The following is a 17,951-nucleotide window of genomic DNA, read 5'->3' on the forward strand; positions in this document are numbered from 1 at the left end:
GGTCTCACAATTTCCTGAGCAATGCGGGCTTTTATCTCACAGCTAGAAATACTCTACTCCACTTTGAGCTTATATCTGGATATTTGGGCTATCTTTTGTAGTTTAGAGTTTCCTTTGAACCTCACAAGGGGGTAGAGATGGAAAGCATGTTAAGAATATATTGTATAACAAAAATGTAAAATAAAAACAAGCAAACAAAAATGTGTGCTGGGTCTGTTTGGTGGCCAACACCTGTAATCTCAGCATTTAGAAGCCAGAGGCAAGTGGCTCTCTGGGCGTTTGAAACCAGTATGGTCTACAGAGTCAGTTCCAAGACAGTCAAGAGGATTTAGAGAAACCCTGTCTGGAAACAAAGCAAAATTACATATAAATTCTACTTGTTTCCTACTTTTAACTCACAAGTTGTCCAAACCCAGAAGGGACGGTGTGCAGTTGTGACCCAGTAGCGTTCTAGTTCCAGCACCCATAGAACTTGGCACCGATAACTCTGTTATCCCAAACCTGGGGAGATGGAGGCAGGAATTAGAGGCCAGTCTGAGCTATTTGCATCCTGTCTCAAAAAAATAGGAAGAAAAAAAAAAGGAAGTTAGGTCTGGTTTGGTCTGCCTCTCAGTGGCAAGTGGTCGGTTGCCTAACTTCTCTTAAAAAGTCCTGGTCTCGGTTTGGTACTCATTTCCCAGCGGGCTCACGGCCTCCAGCCAGTGCGCAGGCGCAGCGGTGGTCACCACACGTCACGTGTGAGACCCGTTGCCCTAGCGACCTGTGCCGGGATCTTCGGAGCCGCAACCGACCACACTTCCTTCTAGAGATCTGTTGGACCAGACGCAGGGATATGGCTGTGTCCTTCCGCGGCCTGTCCTTATCGGCTCACTCCGAGGGCTTGAGTGAGGTCGACAAGAACTCAGGGGAGCCTGAGAACACCTACATTCTGAGGCCCATTTTCCAGCAAAGGCGCGTAGCAGACAGGGCACGGAGGGCGATGTGGGGATGGGGCCGGGGCTTTTGGATGCGTGAGCTTCCCTAAGGAGACACGGAGAGGGGCCGGGCTGGGGAAGGGATTGGGCGGGTTTATGCATTCCGACGTAGTGATTTCTCCATCACGGAATTCTGCAGTCTGACTAGCAGGTCTTACCGGGAGCCTAAACTGGCGCTGTGGAAGTGGTTGACTTCTTGGAGGCTTTAGGGGGTGCGCACGCGGGACAGGAAAAATAGAAGCTGGAAACAAGCGGCTTACAAGCTGTACTCCTATGGTTACTGTGTGCATACCTGTGCCAGGAAGGATATGCTTACTTCTGGCACCCGACTTGTGTCTTTACAAAGCCCTTTTCATATAGCGTCGATCGCCACCTTAGGTTGCTAGAAGAGGGCGGTCAGTTCAGACTATAGGACATATACATCACTAACTTCATCTTACAAAAGAAAAAAAAAGGTTCGTGTGCTTGTGGGTGTGGCTGAGTGTTTGGGTGTATGCATGCTACTTAGGATCAAGGGATAACTTTGGGGAATTGGTTCTGTTCTGTTCTTGAACTATGTGGATCCTGGAGATTGAACCCAGGTATCAGGTTTGGGTACAAGGCCCTTTACCAGCTAGCCATCTCACTGCGCCCAAGAGAGGATTTTTTTGTCCCCAGGGTATGCAACTGGTTGGTGAAGGGCTGTAGAGATAGCTCAGTCTGTCACTGCTTGCTCTGAAAGCATGAAGACCTGAGTTCAATTCCTGCACCCCTGTAAAAAGTCGTCGTACACTGTAATCCCGGTGATGGGAATTTGGTCCCAGTAATAGAGAAACAAGACTCTAGGACTCCCTGGCTAGCCATCCTGGCTTCATCTGCAAATCCCAGTGAGATACCCTGTCTCAAAATCATGGTGGAGGGCTGGAGATATTTCTCAGTGGTTAACAGCACTGACTACTCCTCCAGAGGCCTGCGGTTGAGTTCCCAGCACCCACATGAAGATCAGATGCTGTCTTCTGGCCTCTGTGGGCAGAGGTTGCATGTGGTACTTAGTCACACATGCAAACAAAATACCCATAGACATAAAATAAGTAAATCCTTAAAAAAAAAACAACCCAACAACAAACAAGGTAGGGGAGAGTGGCTATATTTCCATAGCAGCTTCACGAAGCCGTTTTCACATGAATATAGAAAAATGCATGTTTTGTTACCTCAGTAAATGTTCTAAATATATAGAATGGTATTGAGCTGTATTTCTCTGTACACAGTGAAGAATGATGTTAGTAACAAACATGCCAGTGATCCTATGAGTTCATATGTGACTTGTCCGAAGAGCGGCTTAGCATTTTATGAAAGACTGAACAAGCATAAGCAAGGGCTGGAGAGATTTGCTCCTCCTGGAGAGTACCCAGCGTGGGTTCCCACCACCCACACTGCAGCTCACAATTGTTTGTAATCCCAAGGGCAGCAGGAGTTAAACACATATATACAGGGGAAAACACACATAAAAATTATATATATGTGTGTGTGTGTGTGTGTGTGTGTGTGTGTGTGTGTGTGTAAAAAGGAAAAAGCTTAAGCAGGCCAGTAAGATGGCTCAGCTGGTAAAGGCACTCGTTTTCAAACCTGATGCCAGAGTTCAATCCTGAGACTTAGGTAGTGAAAGGAAAAAACGAATTCCCATACACATGCCATGACACAAAATAAACGCTTTAAAAAAAAAGCTTAAGGGAAGAAGTAAATAATAATATTGGGTTGGGTCAGTGCTAAGGATTTAAAACAGAGCCTCATGCGTGCAAGGATGAGCTATATTCCCAGACCCTTAGATACATTATTTTAATAAGGCCACATTTTGAAATCAGGTTGAGACAAGATCCTGTGCACCTCAGATTGGTTTCAGACTTCCAATACAGAGAGATGAGCTTGAATTCCTGATGCTGCTGCCTATAACACCCACACTAAGATTACAGGTTTGAACCACTACGGTGTGGGTGCACGCTGGGGATCAAATCCTAAATCTGAGCATGCTCAGGAGCCACCCTTCACAAAACACTGAGAGCCACAGCCCAGACCTAAACCCTAGAGATCTAATGAAAGCCAGACAGTGGTGGTGAATGCCTTAATTCCAGCACTTGGGAGGCAGAGGCAGGTGGATCTGAGTTCAAGGCTAACCTGGTTTACTGTTCTTGCAGAGAACCCTGTCTGTCCCATCACCCCACCCCCATCCTCCAGCACCTACATGTTATCTTACAAACATCCCTATATGTAGTTCCAAGGGTAAAACACTTATACACAGGAGATAAAAATAAGTAAATCTTAAAAAAATAAAAGCACAGGGACTTAGTCCATATAGACTGTAATATAGAATGGGAGTAGTGGACACGGTAGCTTGGTAAGAATGATCAAACCTTAGATTATTGGTAAGAATGATTATTTTGAAAGTAGAACAGATAGAATTTACTCACCAACAAAATTGATTCCCAGGTTTTGGCTTGAGGGCCTGGAAAACTGAGATGAGAGGACTCTATGAAGACCTAGCCTAGGCAAGACAAGACTATTAGAAGCTGAATATGAAATTTTCTAATTTTATGTGTGACACTGCTGACAGAACCCAGAGCCTCAACCTAACAGGCAAATGCTTAACCAGCTGAGCTACGTTGTCCTAGGATGTTCATTTTGGGTTGCCTATTAGATATGGAATGCATTTCAATCTCAAGTTTGTGAAGGCCATAGATGTAGATGTGGGGCATGAATTGTTTGCATGCTTAACTTAACATTTATAATAAGAGTGTAAGATAAAACAAAAACCATTAAGGCTACTGATCAAAAAGGCTGAAGTTTGAAGGCAAGCCAGGGCTCTGAGCTGACCTTTAGATATTCTTGGACTTAGGTTTAGACCCTCTGTGGTTAAAGACTGCATCCATACTGTGCTCAAGGAAGAATTGGCAAGTGCTGAATATTCTCCAGATGAAATGCCTCAACTCACAAAACGTCTATCAGAAATGATTAAAGATAAGCTAAAAGGTAACATGGGCTGTAAGTAGAAATGATGTTCCCTTCAAACACCCAGTTCTACTCATTTGTTCTTGCGCTCCTCCTTTTTTGTTTCTTCATTTGTTTGGTTTGAGACAGGGTGACTGCAGCCCTGGCTGTCCTGGAACTCACTCTTTTGACCAGGCTGGCCTCAAACTCAAGTATTCTCTTGCCCCTGCCTCCTGAGTGCTGAGATTAAAGGAATGCACTGCCCTGCCCATGTTTAAACCTAGGATGCAAACTCTGCTTTTGTGTGTGTGTGTGTGTGTGTGTGTGTGTGTGTGTGTGTGTGTGTGTGTGTGTGTGTGTGTGTGTGTGTGTGTTTCGAGACAGGGTTTACAGGGTTTCTCTATATAGCCCTGGCTGTCCTGGAACTCACTTTGTAGACCAGGCTGGCCTCAAACTCAGAAATTTGCCTGCCTCTGCCTCCCAAGTGCTGGGATTAAAGGCATGCGCCATCACGCCCGGCTCAAACTCCGCATTTTAAAAAAGACACTATTCTTCAGTGTCTAGAATTCTATAACTACTTGGTGACTTTACTCAGGTGACATTTTGCAGATGGTGGGAAAAAGTAAAGATTTTCACTAAAGCGTTATAGGGAACCACTGTCCAGTAAACCCAAGCATTCAGAAAGGCCTCCTTTCCCTCCTAATTGTCAACTGTTTTTCTCTCCAACCTTTTGACTGTTTAAGTCAGTTCAGTACCTTCCCAGGCTGTCCTAGTCCCACCTCTTGCTGAATCCCTAACTGCTTTTATTCTTTAGCCCTCCATTCTTGCCAGACTTAACACCTAAATACATTTTGTGCTTTTGTCTCTTGCTAACAAAACCTTTTTTTGTTTGGTTAGTTTTTTTGGTTTTGCTTTTTTTTTTTTTTTTTTTTGAGAAGGGGTCTGATTATGTAGCTCTGCTGGTCTGGACTTGTTATGTAGACCAGGCTGGCCTGGAATTCATAGAGGATCTGTCTCTGCTTCCTGAGTGACGGGATTAAAGGGGTGTGCCACCATACCTACCCCCAAAACACTATTTTTAATGTTGTGCCATCAGAAAAGTTTTTTTTTTTAATCTGTGCCATCCCCCTTCTGAGTGTTAGTGATGGAGCTCCAGGCCTCCTGCATGCCAGGCAAATGTTCTACCACACAGTCACAGTCACACATCCAGCCCTGCTGCTCTCCTTTGTATTTTTTCCTTTCTCTTCATTTATTTGGTAATATACCACAGTTTTTATTCCATCTAGGCCACTCTGTAAGAGTGGAGGATTTGTTCTCAAAACAGTGTTCCATTTTCATCTAATACATGAAAATGACTGATATTCTTAGTATCTTTAGTATATTAAGACTCACATGATAAATATAAAGTTACATTTCTTCTGTAGTCTACACTCAATGGAACATGAGGCATTATTAGCAACAGCAGTTTTAAGTAGGTACACATGTCATTCATGGTAATAAACACTGGAGTACCGTAATAAATTGGCACAGTTAATGAATATTAATTGACATTTCTTTCAGGGGATTAAATTCATTACAAAAAATTACGTTAGGTACATTTTATAATATCTGTGCTACTATGTAAGAAAACTAATTAGTGTGCTAAGCCAGCTGAAAAGCCCCACAGAGTCAAGTGCAGCTATAAATAATCCTGAGAAAGAAACTCTGGTTGGCCAGAAGGTAATATACTCTGAAAGAGCTTACACTTAGCAGTGTTTGTTTATTTGTGTGTGAGTGTGGTTTGTTTTTTGTTTTGTTTCTGTTTTTTGAGACAGGGTTTCTCTGTGCAGCCTTTGGTATCCTGGAACTCACTCTGTAGACCAAGCTGGCCTTGAACTCAGAAATCCGCCTTCCTCTGGCTCCTGAGTGCTGGGATTAAAGTCGTGTCTGGATAGTCCAACAATTCTTTTTTTTTTTTTTATTTTTTTAGATTTATTTATTTATTATGTCCAGCAATTCTTAGTATCACCTACCCATGCTGTTACGTGCCACTCATGTTTAATATGTATAAGTTTAATTTTTCTTTATTTTTCCCCCAAAATAAATCTTCCTCTGCCTAGGCTGGCCTCAAACAGACTAGAGAACGTTAAAGAGAAAGTTAGGCTCTAAGGTTTTACTTCAGGGTAACTTTATAGTTAGGGTTTATCTCAAAGTCTCAGATCCCTAACCTCACCATCATATTCCTTAAGTACCCGTGGACTGAGTGCTTATGTCTATTGTGGCAGAATCTGTGTTCAGTAAGTAATTGTACTATGTACTTGAATATAGATAACCCTCTTTTCCTGTCTAGAATTGGGATATGACCGGTATAAAATGGTGGTGCAAGTGGTGATTGGAGAGCAGAGGGGTGAAGGAGTATTGTGAGTAGTTGTTTTTTCTTGCCTTTGTAGTCTTGGGAATTATCCATTGTGTATTCACAATAATTCAGTAAGCATATGTCTTTGTAAAAATGAGGATGACTTAACAGATGCAACTATAAACTGAAGAGGTTCTGGCAACTGAAGAGTAAGGCTAATAGTAAGTCTGTGTGGTTCCAAGGCTAAAGTCTTTAGAGTCAGCTCTTTCTTAGTCATGACACTGGTTACATGCTCTGTGCTTGGATGCCAGCATTACTTGTCAGCCCCTTGTCAGCAGGGCCTGACTCTGTCCTCCTGACAATCCACAGTATCACAGTATATTTTTTAAGTGGCAGTATTTCTCTTTATCCCTAGCTAGGTCTCAAATGAATGAGACTAAGAGTATTTAAACAAACTTCACCTCACAATATCTGGGCAGCCATTGATCTATTCTAAACAACTAAACTCATCTGGCTAGCCCCCCCCTCCCCCACCACCAGCCAAAATCCCATGATACTTGCAATTTAGTGTTGGTCTGGCATGATGTCTCTGGAACCCCTTCCTATGGTGAATCCCCTCTTACTACCCCCTTCTGTCCCCTAAATGCTCTCTTATGCTCAGTCATTGGCTGATCAGCTTTTATTGACAAGTCAAAGAATAAATGGGGAGCAATGTTTACACAAATCTGAAGCAGGAGAGTCTCGACATAATGATTACAGTGCTGTGTCAGATTGAAACCAGGTAGCAGGATGGAGAAATCAGCATTTGAATGATACAAGAATAATCTTTATACTGTGCACAGAAACATTATGCCTCTAAAGATATTTTGAAATTCTACTTTTTTTTTTTTTTTTTTTCCTGAGACAGGGTCTCATTGTAGCCTAGGCTGGCCTCAAGTACATTTATGTGGCTGAGGATGTCCCGGAACCCTAGATCTCCTGCCTCCCATTCCCAGGTGCGGGGATTACAGGCTTTCAGGACTTTAACTGGCTTTTGCTTGTTTCTGGAACAGGGCCTCTCTATAGCCCAGGTCTTCCCAGTAGCCATCTTCCCCAGCCTCAAAAACATTTTATTTTACTGCTCTGAGCCTCCTAATGAAAGTCCAGTTAGATGACTGAATTCTAGCTAACAGTTGCACCTTTCTTGTATATATTTCTACAAATTACTACGTTGGATGAAGTATTCTGTTGGGTCCTTTGTAAGACCTCTTTTCCTATTATTCAAGAACTAAGCCCTCCGGAAGATACATACAAGTGTCCTAGCTAAAGTAATGTACAGTGGAGTTCCACTCTAAGAACCAGAGACTCCGAGAGATTGAGTCCTGTAGTTTTCAGACAGCTGGCTGGGGTGCTGAGGTGGCTAGAGGCCCTGGGCCCTCACCTCTAGTTGCAAATAGTCACCTATGACTCCCACACTTCCTGGTTGTCCAGCACACATTGCTTTACAAGTAGAATTCTCTCCATGCCATGGAAAAGTTTGGGAGAATGGGCCTGTTAGAATGTAGGAAATGGATTCACTGGGGCAGGTGAGTAGAGCAGTAGACTGCTGACCATTCTTTGTTGGCATTTTAGCATGGCTGCTCGCTGTTTCTGGGATGCAGACACGGACAACTACACTCACGATGTTTTCATGAACGTAAGTCCTTGGGAAACTCCTCCATGTCTTCTTCCTGGAGACATATGGCCATTCAACACCAGTCTACTGCTAAAATTTGAGGAAACTATTTTTGAGACATCTCTTAGACTTCTGGATAAGGTGTGTTTTTTGTGGGGGAGGTATGTGGGTGGAGACAATGTTTCTCTGGATAACCCTAGCTGTCCTGGGACTATAAATCACACTGGCTTTAACTCAGAGATCCGCCTGCTTCCCTAGTGCTGGAATTAAAGTCATGTGCCCCACTGTCCGGCATCAGTGGTTTTATATTAATTTTTACTATTTAATTGTGAAAAACTACAAACAGAATTCATAGACATTTCTACGTAAGCCGAACAATGATAAAGTGTCTTCTAATAACATGTGTACATGCTTACAGTGTTATAGATTACCGTTAGTAGCCAGCTATGGTGGTGCATACCTTTGATCCCAGCACTCTGGAGGCAAAGGCAGGAGGTATCTTGAGTTCAAGGCCAGCCTGCTTCACAGAGTGAGTTCCAGAACAGCCAGGGCTACACAGAGAAACCCTGCCTGGAAAAACCAAACCAAACCAAACCAAACCAAACCAAACCAAACCAAAAACACAAAACAAAACCAAGGAAAGGTTGCAGATGCCTTCCAGTTCAGGCTGCAGAGTCTGCTCTTGTGAGGGAGGCCTGGCAGCAGGAGCTTTATAGCTGTGGCCGTGGGAAGTTGCCCGTGTTCAGGGCCGGTCTTTCCTCCTCAGTTAAACCTCTCCAGGTAGACTCCCACAGACTTGCTGAGCAGTGTGTCTGAGGTGAATCTAAACCTTGTCAAGTTGACAGTGAAGATTAACCATCATAACCACCCCCATAAATCACTATGTTCCAAAATCCAGTCCTGACAGTCCTTGTAAGAGTAATAATTAACATTAGTTTAGAACTATCTGTTCATTGGAACATATCACATTTCACTGAGCTACCTAAGAATCTGGATAAAGATTCTATAAACAAAACTTTCAATAATAAAATCATCTATTTATCTTAAAGTCACTTCTCAAAACTAAAGAAAAATACAAGCAATCATAAAATGGAAGTAGCCAGGCGTGGTGGTGCACACCTTTAATCCCAGCGCTAGGGAGGCACAGGCAGGTGGATTTCTGAGTTCGAGGTCAGCCTGGTCTACAAAGTGAGTTCCAGGTCAGCCAGGGCTACACAGAGAAACCGTTTCGAAAAACCAAACAAACAAACAAACAAAAAACAAACAAAAACAAACAAACAAAAAAAGGAAGTAAAGTAACTGGAGACACAGAGCTCCTTGTGCCTGGCTGCTTACAGGTGCCAATGAGCAGAGACAGGAATTGAATCTGTGTAGTTTATTCAGACAACCGGAGATCTTTCAAAGGTTGTTACATCTCCTCTCCAGGCAGCAGCTACAGGGAGAAACAGGGCTGGGAAGGAGACCAAGAAGTCCTTTCTGGAGCTTAGTCGTACCTGTCTAGTTAAGTGCTCAGCCTTATTTGGAGGCCTGTGACATCTGTGTCTTTCATTAACATCGCCCACATTCTTCGTCCATTCAGTTCTGTATGGGCTCAGGACCTAACTGAAACCCTGAGCAAAGTAAGTTGGCAGGATATAGAGGGTCACACCTGCAATCCCTACACGTGGGAGGCTGAGGCAGGAAGACCATTCCAAGTTTGAAGCCTTTTGTGTTACATAGCTAGATTCCCTGAAGACAAAGGGAAAAAAGAAAATTGACAAGGATCTAGTGTGTGTCAGTTTCAGTGGCCAGCTTGGCCTACTTTCTCATTAGCACTAACCCTGCGGATTTCTGTTTTCTGTCTTTTTCATTGTAGGACAGCTTATTCTGTGTGGTGGCAGCATTTGGGTGTTTCTACTATTGAATCGTTGGGAAGTGTGACTTCAAGGAACCTTAACTTTTTTATATTGTTAAATTTCCTGACCAAATAAAAACAAGTTGGCACTTTGGTACCTAAAATCTGTTAAGTTGTATATGTTTAAATGGCTTGATTTTATTATGTTATCTCTGCCCTTTCTACATTTGGAAAATATAGAGAAAAAGGGGAAAATTCATTTTAATATGTCAGATGACTAGATACTTGGGTATATTTTCTATTCATTGTTCCTTATAAGATGTAAAAAAATATTTATAAAATAAATTGTGTGTTTTCACCCCTTATGTCATGAATAGTTTTTATGACTTTCATAATAGCTGCATTTATATCATTAGGTTATACCATTTGAATTTTGACCTTTCCTTATCAAGGGGCTAATTTCAAATTTTGCACCATTATAAAAACTTACTTTCTTTGTACTGTTGCTTTCGTTTCTTCTGGCCTGTTATTTGTGCTCAGCTATTGGCTGACTACCCTATGGTTTACACAGCTCACTGCTTAAAGGTATATCCCTTTTGTTTAGTGACAGGGTCTGAGAAATTTCAAGTGTACATGAAAGTAGAGCAAGGAGTTTCAGCCAGGTGGTGCTGTCACACGCCTTTAATCCCAGCACCCAAGAGGCAGAAGCAGGTGGATCTCTGTGAATTATACATTAGCCTGCTCTATACAGAGACACCCTGTCTAGAAAATAACCACCACCATAAAAAGATTCCTAGGTTTCTATGTTAGCTACAGTCTAAACTACTACCTTTGTGATGCCCATCTTCCCCAGAGAGGCCCTTGGTGTCTCCTCCAGCTACGAAGTCCTTTTTTGGGGGCATTTTATCTGCCAAGTCCAAATACCTATTTGAACTTAAGTGTGTGTGCTAGCTTTTAATCATTTTTCTCCTTAGAAGCACCTCAGCAGATGCACAAGTTCACCCATCCTCTTTCCTCTCAGTTATCTTCAAGTAAAAAATGCAAACAAATACATAAAAGTCTACCCCCACCCCCCCCATCTTTCTCCTGTAGAGTTTTCTTCCCACTTGCCTTACAGCTACAGAATTGCACAGGGTGTGGCGGCTAATGACCGCACTCTAGAGTCTGAGGCAGGAGGTCCACTGCAAATTCAAGGCCGGCATGGGACAAATAGTAAGGTCCAGGCCAGTCTCGGCAACAGTAAAGGCCATGTCTGATAGTTACTTTTAATTCCCCTCAAAAAGTCTGGAGAGAGAGTTCAGTGGTTAAGAGTTAAAAGCACTTACTGTTCAATTAAGACTAGAATTAGCCCGGCAGTGGTGGTGCACGCCTTTAATCCCAGCACTGGGGAGGCACAGGCAGGTGGATTTCTGAGTTCGAGGCCAGCCTGGTCTACAGAGTGAGTTCCAGGACAGCCAGGGCTACACAGAGAAACCCTGTCTCGAAAAAACGAAAAAAAAAAAAACAAAAAACAAAAAACAAAAAACCAAAAAACCAAAAAAAACAAAACCCACTAGAGTTCAGGTCCCAGCACCCAGGTATTCACAAAGGCCCGTTAACTCTAGCTCCAAGACATGTCACCCCATTTATGGCCTCCGTGGACACACAAAATCTTAGAAGTGTGTTGTGTGTGTGTGTGTGTGGGGGGGGGGGACTCGGCCAAACAAAATCCCCCAAAAGCTCACCGTAGGAAGTTCGTTCCCTAGACTACAGCCTCCTTGTCTGTGCATTTTTGCCCTCGCCTCTACTCCTGCTCCACTACTTCCCGGGTCGATTTCTAGGCTCGTTTTCTGATGAGTCAACCCAGGTCCGAATAACTGGCAGACAGAGGATGAGCTCAGACCCGAGCTCGCCTGACCGAGCCGGCGGGCTCGAAGTCCTCGGGGAGGTCGGACATCGGAGCCCCAGCCCTGCGGAGAAGGCGAGGGGCAGCGGGCGCAGGGGACGCCGGGAGACCGGCGGCAGGAGGCGCCACACATCCGGAATTCCGAGCCCGCCGACCCCGCGCCTGCCTCCAGCGCTTCGGCTCAGTCACCCCACGCGCCCGGCCCCTCTGGAAGCGGAACTACTCTGTCAGGTTGTGGTTTTCAGGAATGCGGAGGTGGCATTGACAAGAGGGCGGGCGGGAGGCGGGACTTCCGGTCCGCAGTCCGGTCAGATGTTTCCCGGGCGTCTCCCCGCAACCCATTTGACTTCGCTAGTCGGTGACGCGGCGCGGGGAAGGGATCCGAGGGGGACCGGAGCCTGGAGGAGTTGAGGTAAGGAAACTCCGGGTAGTGGGTGCTTTGCGAGGACAAAGGCGGGCTGGGAGCGTGAGGGGGCTGCGACTGAAGAGTGGGCCAGTGACAGCTAGGGAAAGTGTGAAGCAGGAGGCTACTGTGACCGAGGTACAATGACAGCCAAGAGGACTGTGACCCAGGGGTGGCCGCTTGTGAGGGGTCTGTGACCCCCGGAGCAGTAAATGCGAGGGACTCTGACCTCGGAGAGCACGAGGCAGAGGCTGCGACGGGACCATGACCGAGTAAGTATGCAGCAGTGACTACCCGGGGACTGACTGATCGATGGATAGTGACTGAGGGGATTGATCCGAGGGACCATGAAGCAGCGGCTGCGAGGGCGCGCTCACCGACAAGCAGCGACTTTGAGGGCTGACTTGGAGGAGAATGTAAGATCAGGAATTGGGGGTGGTGCTTTGCACTTGTGTTTGTGTACAAAGTGTGAGTGAATGAGCGAGGGACCCACCCGGCACAGGTCTTACGAAGAAACCGCACTGGTGTGAGACCAGACCAGAGTTTGAATTTTACGGGCAAACTTCCGTGGGTGAGAAACTTAGTTCACCACTGAGCTAGTGTCTTCGTCAGTAAGCGGAAAGTTCAGAGTTGGATTATGCCACCCAACTCTGAGTCCCAGTTTACTATTGGGCTGTGAAGACAGTTTAGTTGGATGGCAACTAACTAAATACAGACAACTGGTCTACAATAGAAATCCCCGCTGTGTTCACATAGTAAGGATTTATAAAATAGGTTTCAGGTGTGTTTGCAATGATGCTATAAAGTTAGCTTCCTACATCTTACTACGTATGCAGTAAACGAGCTAAAGTTTGAAAACTGGGTGTGGTGATACACAACTAGAATTCAGACACCCAGGAGGCTGAGACAAGTATTTTCAGTTGGGCTTAAAAATTTTGGTGGACTTAAAGTGTTTTGGTTTTGTTTCTTTGCTCTTGCTTGTGAGTTTGTTTCTTCAAGTCAAGGTGTCTCTATGTAGCCCTGGTTGTCCTGGAACTCCCTCTGTAGACCGGGCTGGCCTTGAACTCAGAGATCTGCCTATTTCTGCCTCACCAGTGCTGGCTCTGAGGCATTAATACAGGATCTCACTATGTATAGCCACTGACCTGGAACCATCTAGACCAGGGTGGCCTTGAACTCACAGAGACTCCTGGCCTCTGCCTCAAGATTAAAGGTGCATGCCACCATGTCTAGCTTTTTGCTGTTGTTGCTTTTTTAGTTTGAGAAGTAGTGGGTTTGGATTATTTGAGGTTTTTCTTTCTGTAATGATTCTATGATTAAGGAACTGCAGAGAAGTAAGTGTAGAGTGAGTTAGGAACTGGGACCTGTGCTGGCCACAGGCTCCAACAGATGGCCTTAACTGGAGAAAGCTATTTGACCGTAATCAAGATAGCTAGTTATGATTGAGGACTAAAACACAATTTTTGTTGGGAGAGCCAAAAGCTATATTGAAATAGGGATGGTGATAGTTATAGAAGCAATAAGGATATAGGCGTTTGTTGTGGAGAAACTGCCAGGAATAGGCATTGAGGAAGGAGAAACTTTGAGGATAACACAGTTTAAGAGCAAAACTGCAAACCCAGAAAACAGTTTGCTAAGAATAAAATAGAAGTAGGGAGAGATAGATCTTCATATTCTATTCAATCTTTATGGTTGGAGAGTCTACAAGTAAATAGGATTGCTATTAAAAAGGTATTGGGTCAGGTGTGGTACCAAATGTCTTTTATTCCAGCACTTGGGAGGTACAGATAGGGATATCTCTGAGCTCAAGGCCAGCCTCAACTGCAAGTGGAGTATCAGGACAGCCAGGATTGCATAGAAAGACTTTGTCTAAAAAAAATTAAAAAAAAAAAGATACTGGGATAGGGCATGGTAGAACATACCTTTAAAGACCAGCCTGCTCTCCATAGTAAGCTTCAGGACAGTCAGGAGAGAGAGAGAGAGAGAGAGAGAGAGAGAGAGAGAGAGAGAGAGAGAGAGAGAGAGAGAGAGAGAATGAATGAGAATGAATATCTCAAAACAAAACAATGGTAACAGGAATTTGAAAGCTAGCTGTGGTTGTATATATCCTATCATTTGAGAAGTTGAGGCTGGAGGATGGTGAATCCTAGGTTAGCCTGGGCTGTTTTAACTTCACTACAGTGTATTAATCTGGTTACCTACCTAATAGCCACCCTTCTCACTGTACACTTTACAATAGGGAATGAAGAGTCAGAAAGGTTCTTAAGTGGAAATTGCTGAGGGTTTGGAGGACTATTCTGGCCTGACCAGTTACACCTTTAGGACTAATGCTTATGTACTTGACACATATTTTACACAACCAGAAGGAACTAGAAGAGAACCTGCTTCAACTTCACTTCTCTAGGGAATTGGCTAGTTTTTCGCTTGTGCTTGTTTGTTTTTGTTTTTAATTTGGGGTTTAAACCAAGGCTGATTTGCCGATTTCTTTCAAAGCAAGCTAGCAAAATGGCTGGGTATGATGGTACAGGCTTGTACGTTCAGCAGCTGGGTGGTAAAGGCATGAGGATCACAAGTTCACGGCCATCCTTGAACTCTTTCCTTGGCTGCATAGAGAGTTTGAGGCCAGCCTCAGTGAGAACCAGTATGGTGACTTTATTGAGAGAGAATGAGCTTATGATTTCTCCTTGTATAAATATGGAGAGTTTGTCGTTCTTGAGGACCTCCTCATAAGGAACATGGTCTCACTGGGTTCCAGGCTGCTTTTCCTGATGTTAACACTAACTCACTCTGATTATGGGAAGGATTATTTCTTTTCTTTTCCAACATAATATTTTTATTTGTTATTTGGGAGTTTCACATAATGAACGCCATCACGTTCACATCCCAGTCTTCCCAATCCAACTGCTACCCTTGTGACCTCCCTGAGAAAAAGGATAGAAAAAAAGGTCAGCTTTGTGTTACCCATAGACTCACTGGAGCATGGTCAAACAACCAGTAGGATTATTCCATATACTTATTTTAGGTTTAGATTTCCTAAATAATTGAATTATTGTTGTTTATGTTTTGAATTTCACTTTCTAGGTAGGTGTACAGCAGGGCATCCTCCCACCCCCACCCCACCTCACTCCTTCTGGTTAACTGTCAGAACCACAAGTTAAAAACTGTATTCGTTTGAGGCTTTCTTCGTTTGAACTAGGGTGAGTGCCAGCGAACGAGGGGAGCCCTCTCCTTCTGGTCTGCAAAGCTGTTACATCACAGCCACAGCTGTTTACTAACCGCTCTTGACACGAGGGCTGCTAAAAATAGGGACATGGGGTTTGCTCTATACTTGAGAAATGAGAAGTGTATGACTCTTAAGAAAGGGGTGGGTTTGGTTTTGTATTTGAGATCTACCTTGAATGTGATTATTTGCTTACTTTATGGTCACAGAACAGGGTTCTTTTTTGTGGTATAATGGAACCTCATGAAGTCTGTTTTCAGAGTAATGTTTTTTCTTTTCTTTTCTCTTTCTTTCTTTCTTTCTTTTTTCTTTTTTTTTTAAATTTAGGTAGGGTTTCTTTGGGTAACCTCCGCTGTCTTGGAACTCGCTCTGTATACCAGGCTGGCCTCCAACTCACAGAGATCCACCTGTCTCTGCCTCCCTAGTGTGGGGATTAAAAGTGTACACTACCACTACTAGGCATGTTTTCCTTTTCCTGATTTTCTTCTCTCTCTCTCTCTCTCTCTCTCTCTCTCTCTCTCTCTCTCTCTCTCTCTCTCTCTCTCTCTCTCTCTCTCTCTCTCTCTCTCTCTCTCTCTTTTTTTTTTGAAGCAGGATTTCACATAGCCTAGGCTGTCTTCCAACTTGCTGAGTAACTGGGAATGACCTTGAACTCCTGATTCTCTTGTCATTACCTCCCAAATGCTGATACCACAGACACAAACCACCACACTTAGCTTAAAGTAAATTTCTTTTCTTTTTTGTTTTTCTGAGAATGAGTCTTACTGTATAGCCCTGGCTGGCCTGGACCTCACTATGTAGACCAGACACATAGAGATCCACCTGCTCCTACCTCTTAAATGCTGAGCCAGAAGAGAGCATTGGATCTCCTGGAACTAGAATTGCAGACAGTTTTGAGCTGCCACATCGGGTCTAGGAGTTGAACCCAAGTCCTCTAGAAGAGCAGCCAGAGCTCTTAACTGCTGAGCCTGCACCACATCAGTGGAATACTTTTCTTACATACAAAATTAAAATACATAGGATTATAAAAAAGTCAACTATATTGCAAGTTATGCTTTGAAATTCACTTTTACATTTAGAACTAATTAAAATTAGAAATTTAGATGTTAAGCCAGGCATGGTGGCGCACGCCTTTAATCCCAGCACTTGGGAGGCAGAGGCAGGTGGATTTCTGAGTTCGAGGCCAGCCTGGTCTACAAACTGAGTTCCAGGACAGCCAGGGCTATACAGAGAAACTCTCTCTCAAAAAACAAAACAAAACAAAACAAAATTTAGATGTTGTTATAACTTTTTAGTCTCTATAATGTGATACATACAAGGGAGTTATATAAATTGCACTAACCCTATATTAGAAGTTAAGGTACATTTCTTAAAAACATGTTACTATTTATTGGAGTATGTGTGTGTGTGTATGTATGTATGTATACATACATGTGTACATCCATGTCACAGTAGAGGTGTGGAGGTCAGGACAACTCTGGAGATTTTTCTTCTTCCACTTCATGTGGATTGTAGGAATCAAACTCAGATTGTCAATTTGCTCAGCAATATCTTTATCTGCTTAGCTTTGTAGTAATCGCTAGCTTTATAGTATAATTTATTGAAATAATTCTATTTCTATACTGTCTTTTACCTTAGATTGTATAGTCCTAGGTAAAATTTGTCAACAGATGATTTGTTAAAACTGATTCTGATGCTGGCATCATGATACATGCCTTTAATCCCAGCACGCAAAGGCTAAGGTAGGAGAATCACTGTGGTGAGTTCAAGACCAGCCTGGTTCACACAGCAAGTTCCAGGACAGCCAGGTTACGTGCAGATACCTTGTCTTAAAACAAACCAAAACAAATGGAGTTCTGTCTTCATCTACAGATCTGAGTTGTCCAACTTGTTTAGTATGTCAGTAAATATTTTGGGTTTGCAGGTCACAAGTCTCTTTTGCAACTATTCACCTCTGCTGTGCTGCATTAAACTTATAGAAGCAGGCAGGGCCATCACAGGCCTGCCAAAAAGTCTGTTCACTCCCAGTCTGGGAGTTCTGGGTTGTTTTTTCCTTTTCTTTTCTTTTTTAATGTATTTATTTATTTTATGCATGTGTGCCCTATCTGTATGTATACCTGCACGCCAGAAGAGGGTATCAGATCCCATTACAGATGGTTGTGAGCCACCATGTGGTTTCTGGGAATTGAACTCAGGACCTTTGGAAGAGCAGACAGTGCTCTTAACAGCTGAGCCAGCTCTTCAGCCCTGGAGTTCTAGTTCTTGCATAAAGTCCTTCTTCCTTTTGGACTAGTCCCATCTTCTCTTAAACTTCAAAAGACTTTCCAGAAGCAGTAATGTGGCTGCTGAAAGGCCTGAGTGCACAGTAAAGGACATGATTGACGAATATCGAGAGTGTTAGGTGCATGCCTTAGAATGCACAGAACTTATTAAGGTCCAGCATAGTAGAACAGGTAAAGGTTCCACATACAGAATAAGAAGCTGGCTGAGATGACAAAGTGCTGAGGGAAGGGTCATCTCTCTTGTTTTGCATAGTTCTCTCTGGTAATCAGTCTAATTGCTGAAGTTGGGAAAGGTATGTGTGGTTTCAGTTTGGAATTAATTAGGCTGTCACATACTTTTGGAACCACTTCCTTTTTTGCCCTGGGGTGCTTGCTAAGTCTAATAACAGTTAAGTATAATAGA

The 17,951-nt window shown here is 43.6% G+C and overlaps 2 protein-coding genes across 6 annotated transcripts in view; both read left to right on the plus strand.

Annotated features, from left to right (window-relative positions):
* Window positions 1-725: 725 nt before the first annotated feature.
* Tctex1d2 (Tctex1 domain containing 2) lies at window positions 726-10,123 on the plus strand. 3 transcript variants are annotated; one of them, NM_025329.4, is made up of 5 exons: window positions 726-951; window positions 3,844-3,977; window positions 6,265-6,334; window positions 7,882-7,945; window positions 9,780-10,123. In NM_025329.4, the coding sequence occupies exons 1-5, from the start codon at window positions 833-835 to the stop codon at window positions 9,825-9,827; spliced, it is 435 nt and encodes a 144-aa protein (NP_079605.1). In that variant the 5' UTR covers window positions 726-832; the 3' UTR covers window positions 9,828-10,123. The 3 variants fall into 3 exon arrangements, 2 of the variants coding, with proteins under 2 accessions (NP_079605.1, NP_001334112.1); NR_154990.1 differs by lacking the exon at window positions 3,844-3,977; NM_001347183.1 differs by lacking the exon at window positions 6,265-6,334.
* Window positions 10,124-11,944: 1,821 nt separating this feature from the next.
* The window catches only part of Pcyt1a (phosphate cytidylyltransferase 1, choline, alpha isoform), a 44,145-nt gene continuing 38,138 nt past the window's right edge, over window positions 11,945-17,951 (plus strand). Inside the window, exon 1 of one of the 3 annotated variants that reach the window (NM_009981.4) lies at window positions 11,945-12,055. The gene's annotated coding sequence lies outside the window, so the exon portion shown is untranslated. Of the gene's footprint in view, window positions 12,463-17,951 lie in introns of all 3 variants that reach the window. The other 2 variants (NM_001163159.1, NM_001163160.1) reach the window with 2 other exon arrangements.

Source organism: Mus musculus, chromosome 16 (assembly GCF_000001635.26).
Source record: "Mus musculus strain C57BL/6J chromosome 16, GRCm38.p6 C57BL/6J".
In the NCBI taxonomy this organism is placed as follows: Eukaryota; Metazoa; Chordata; class Mammalia; order Rodentia; family Muridae; genus Mus; species Mus musculus.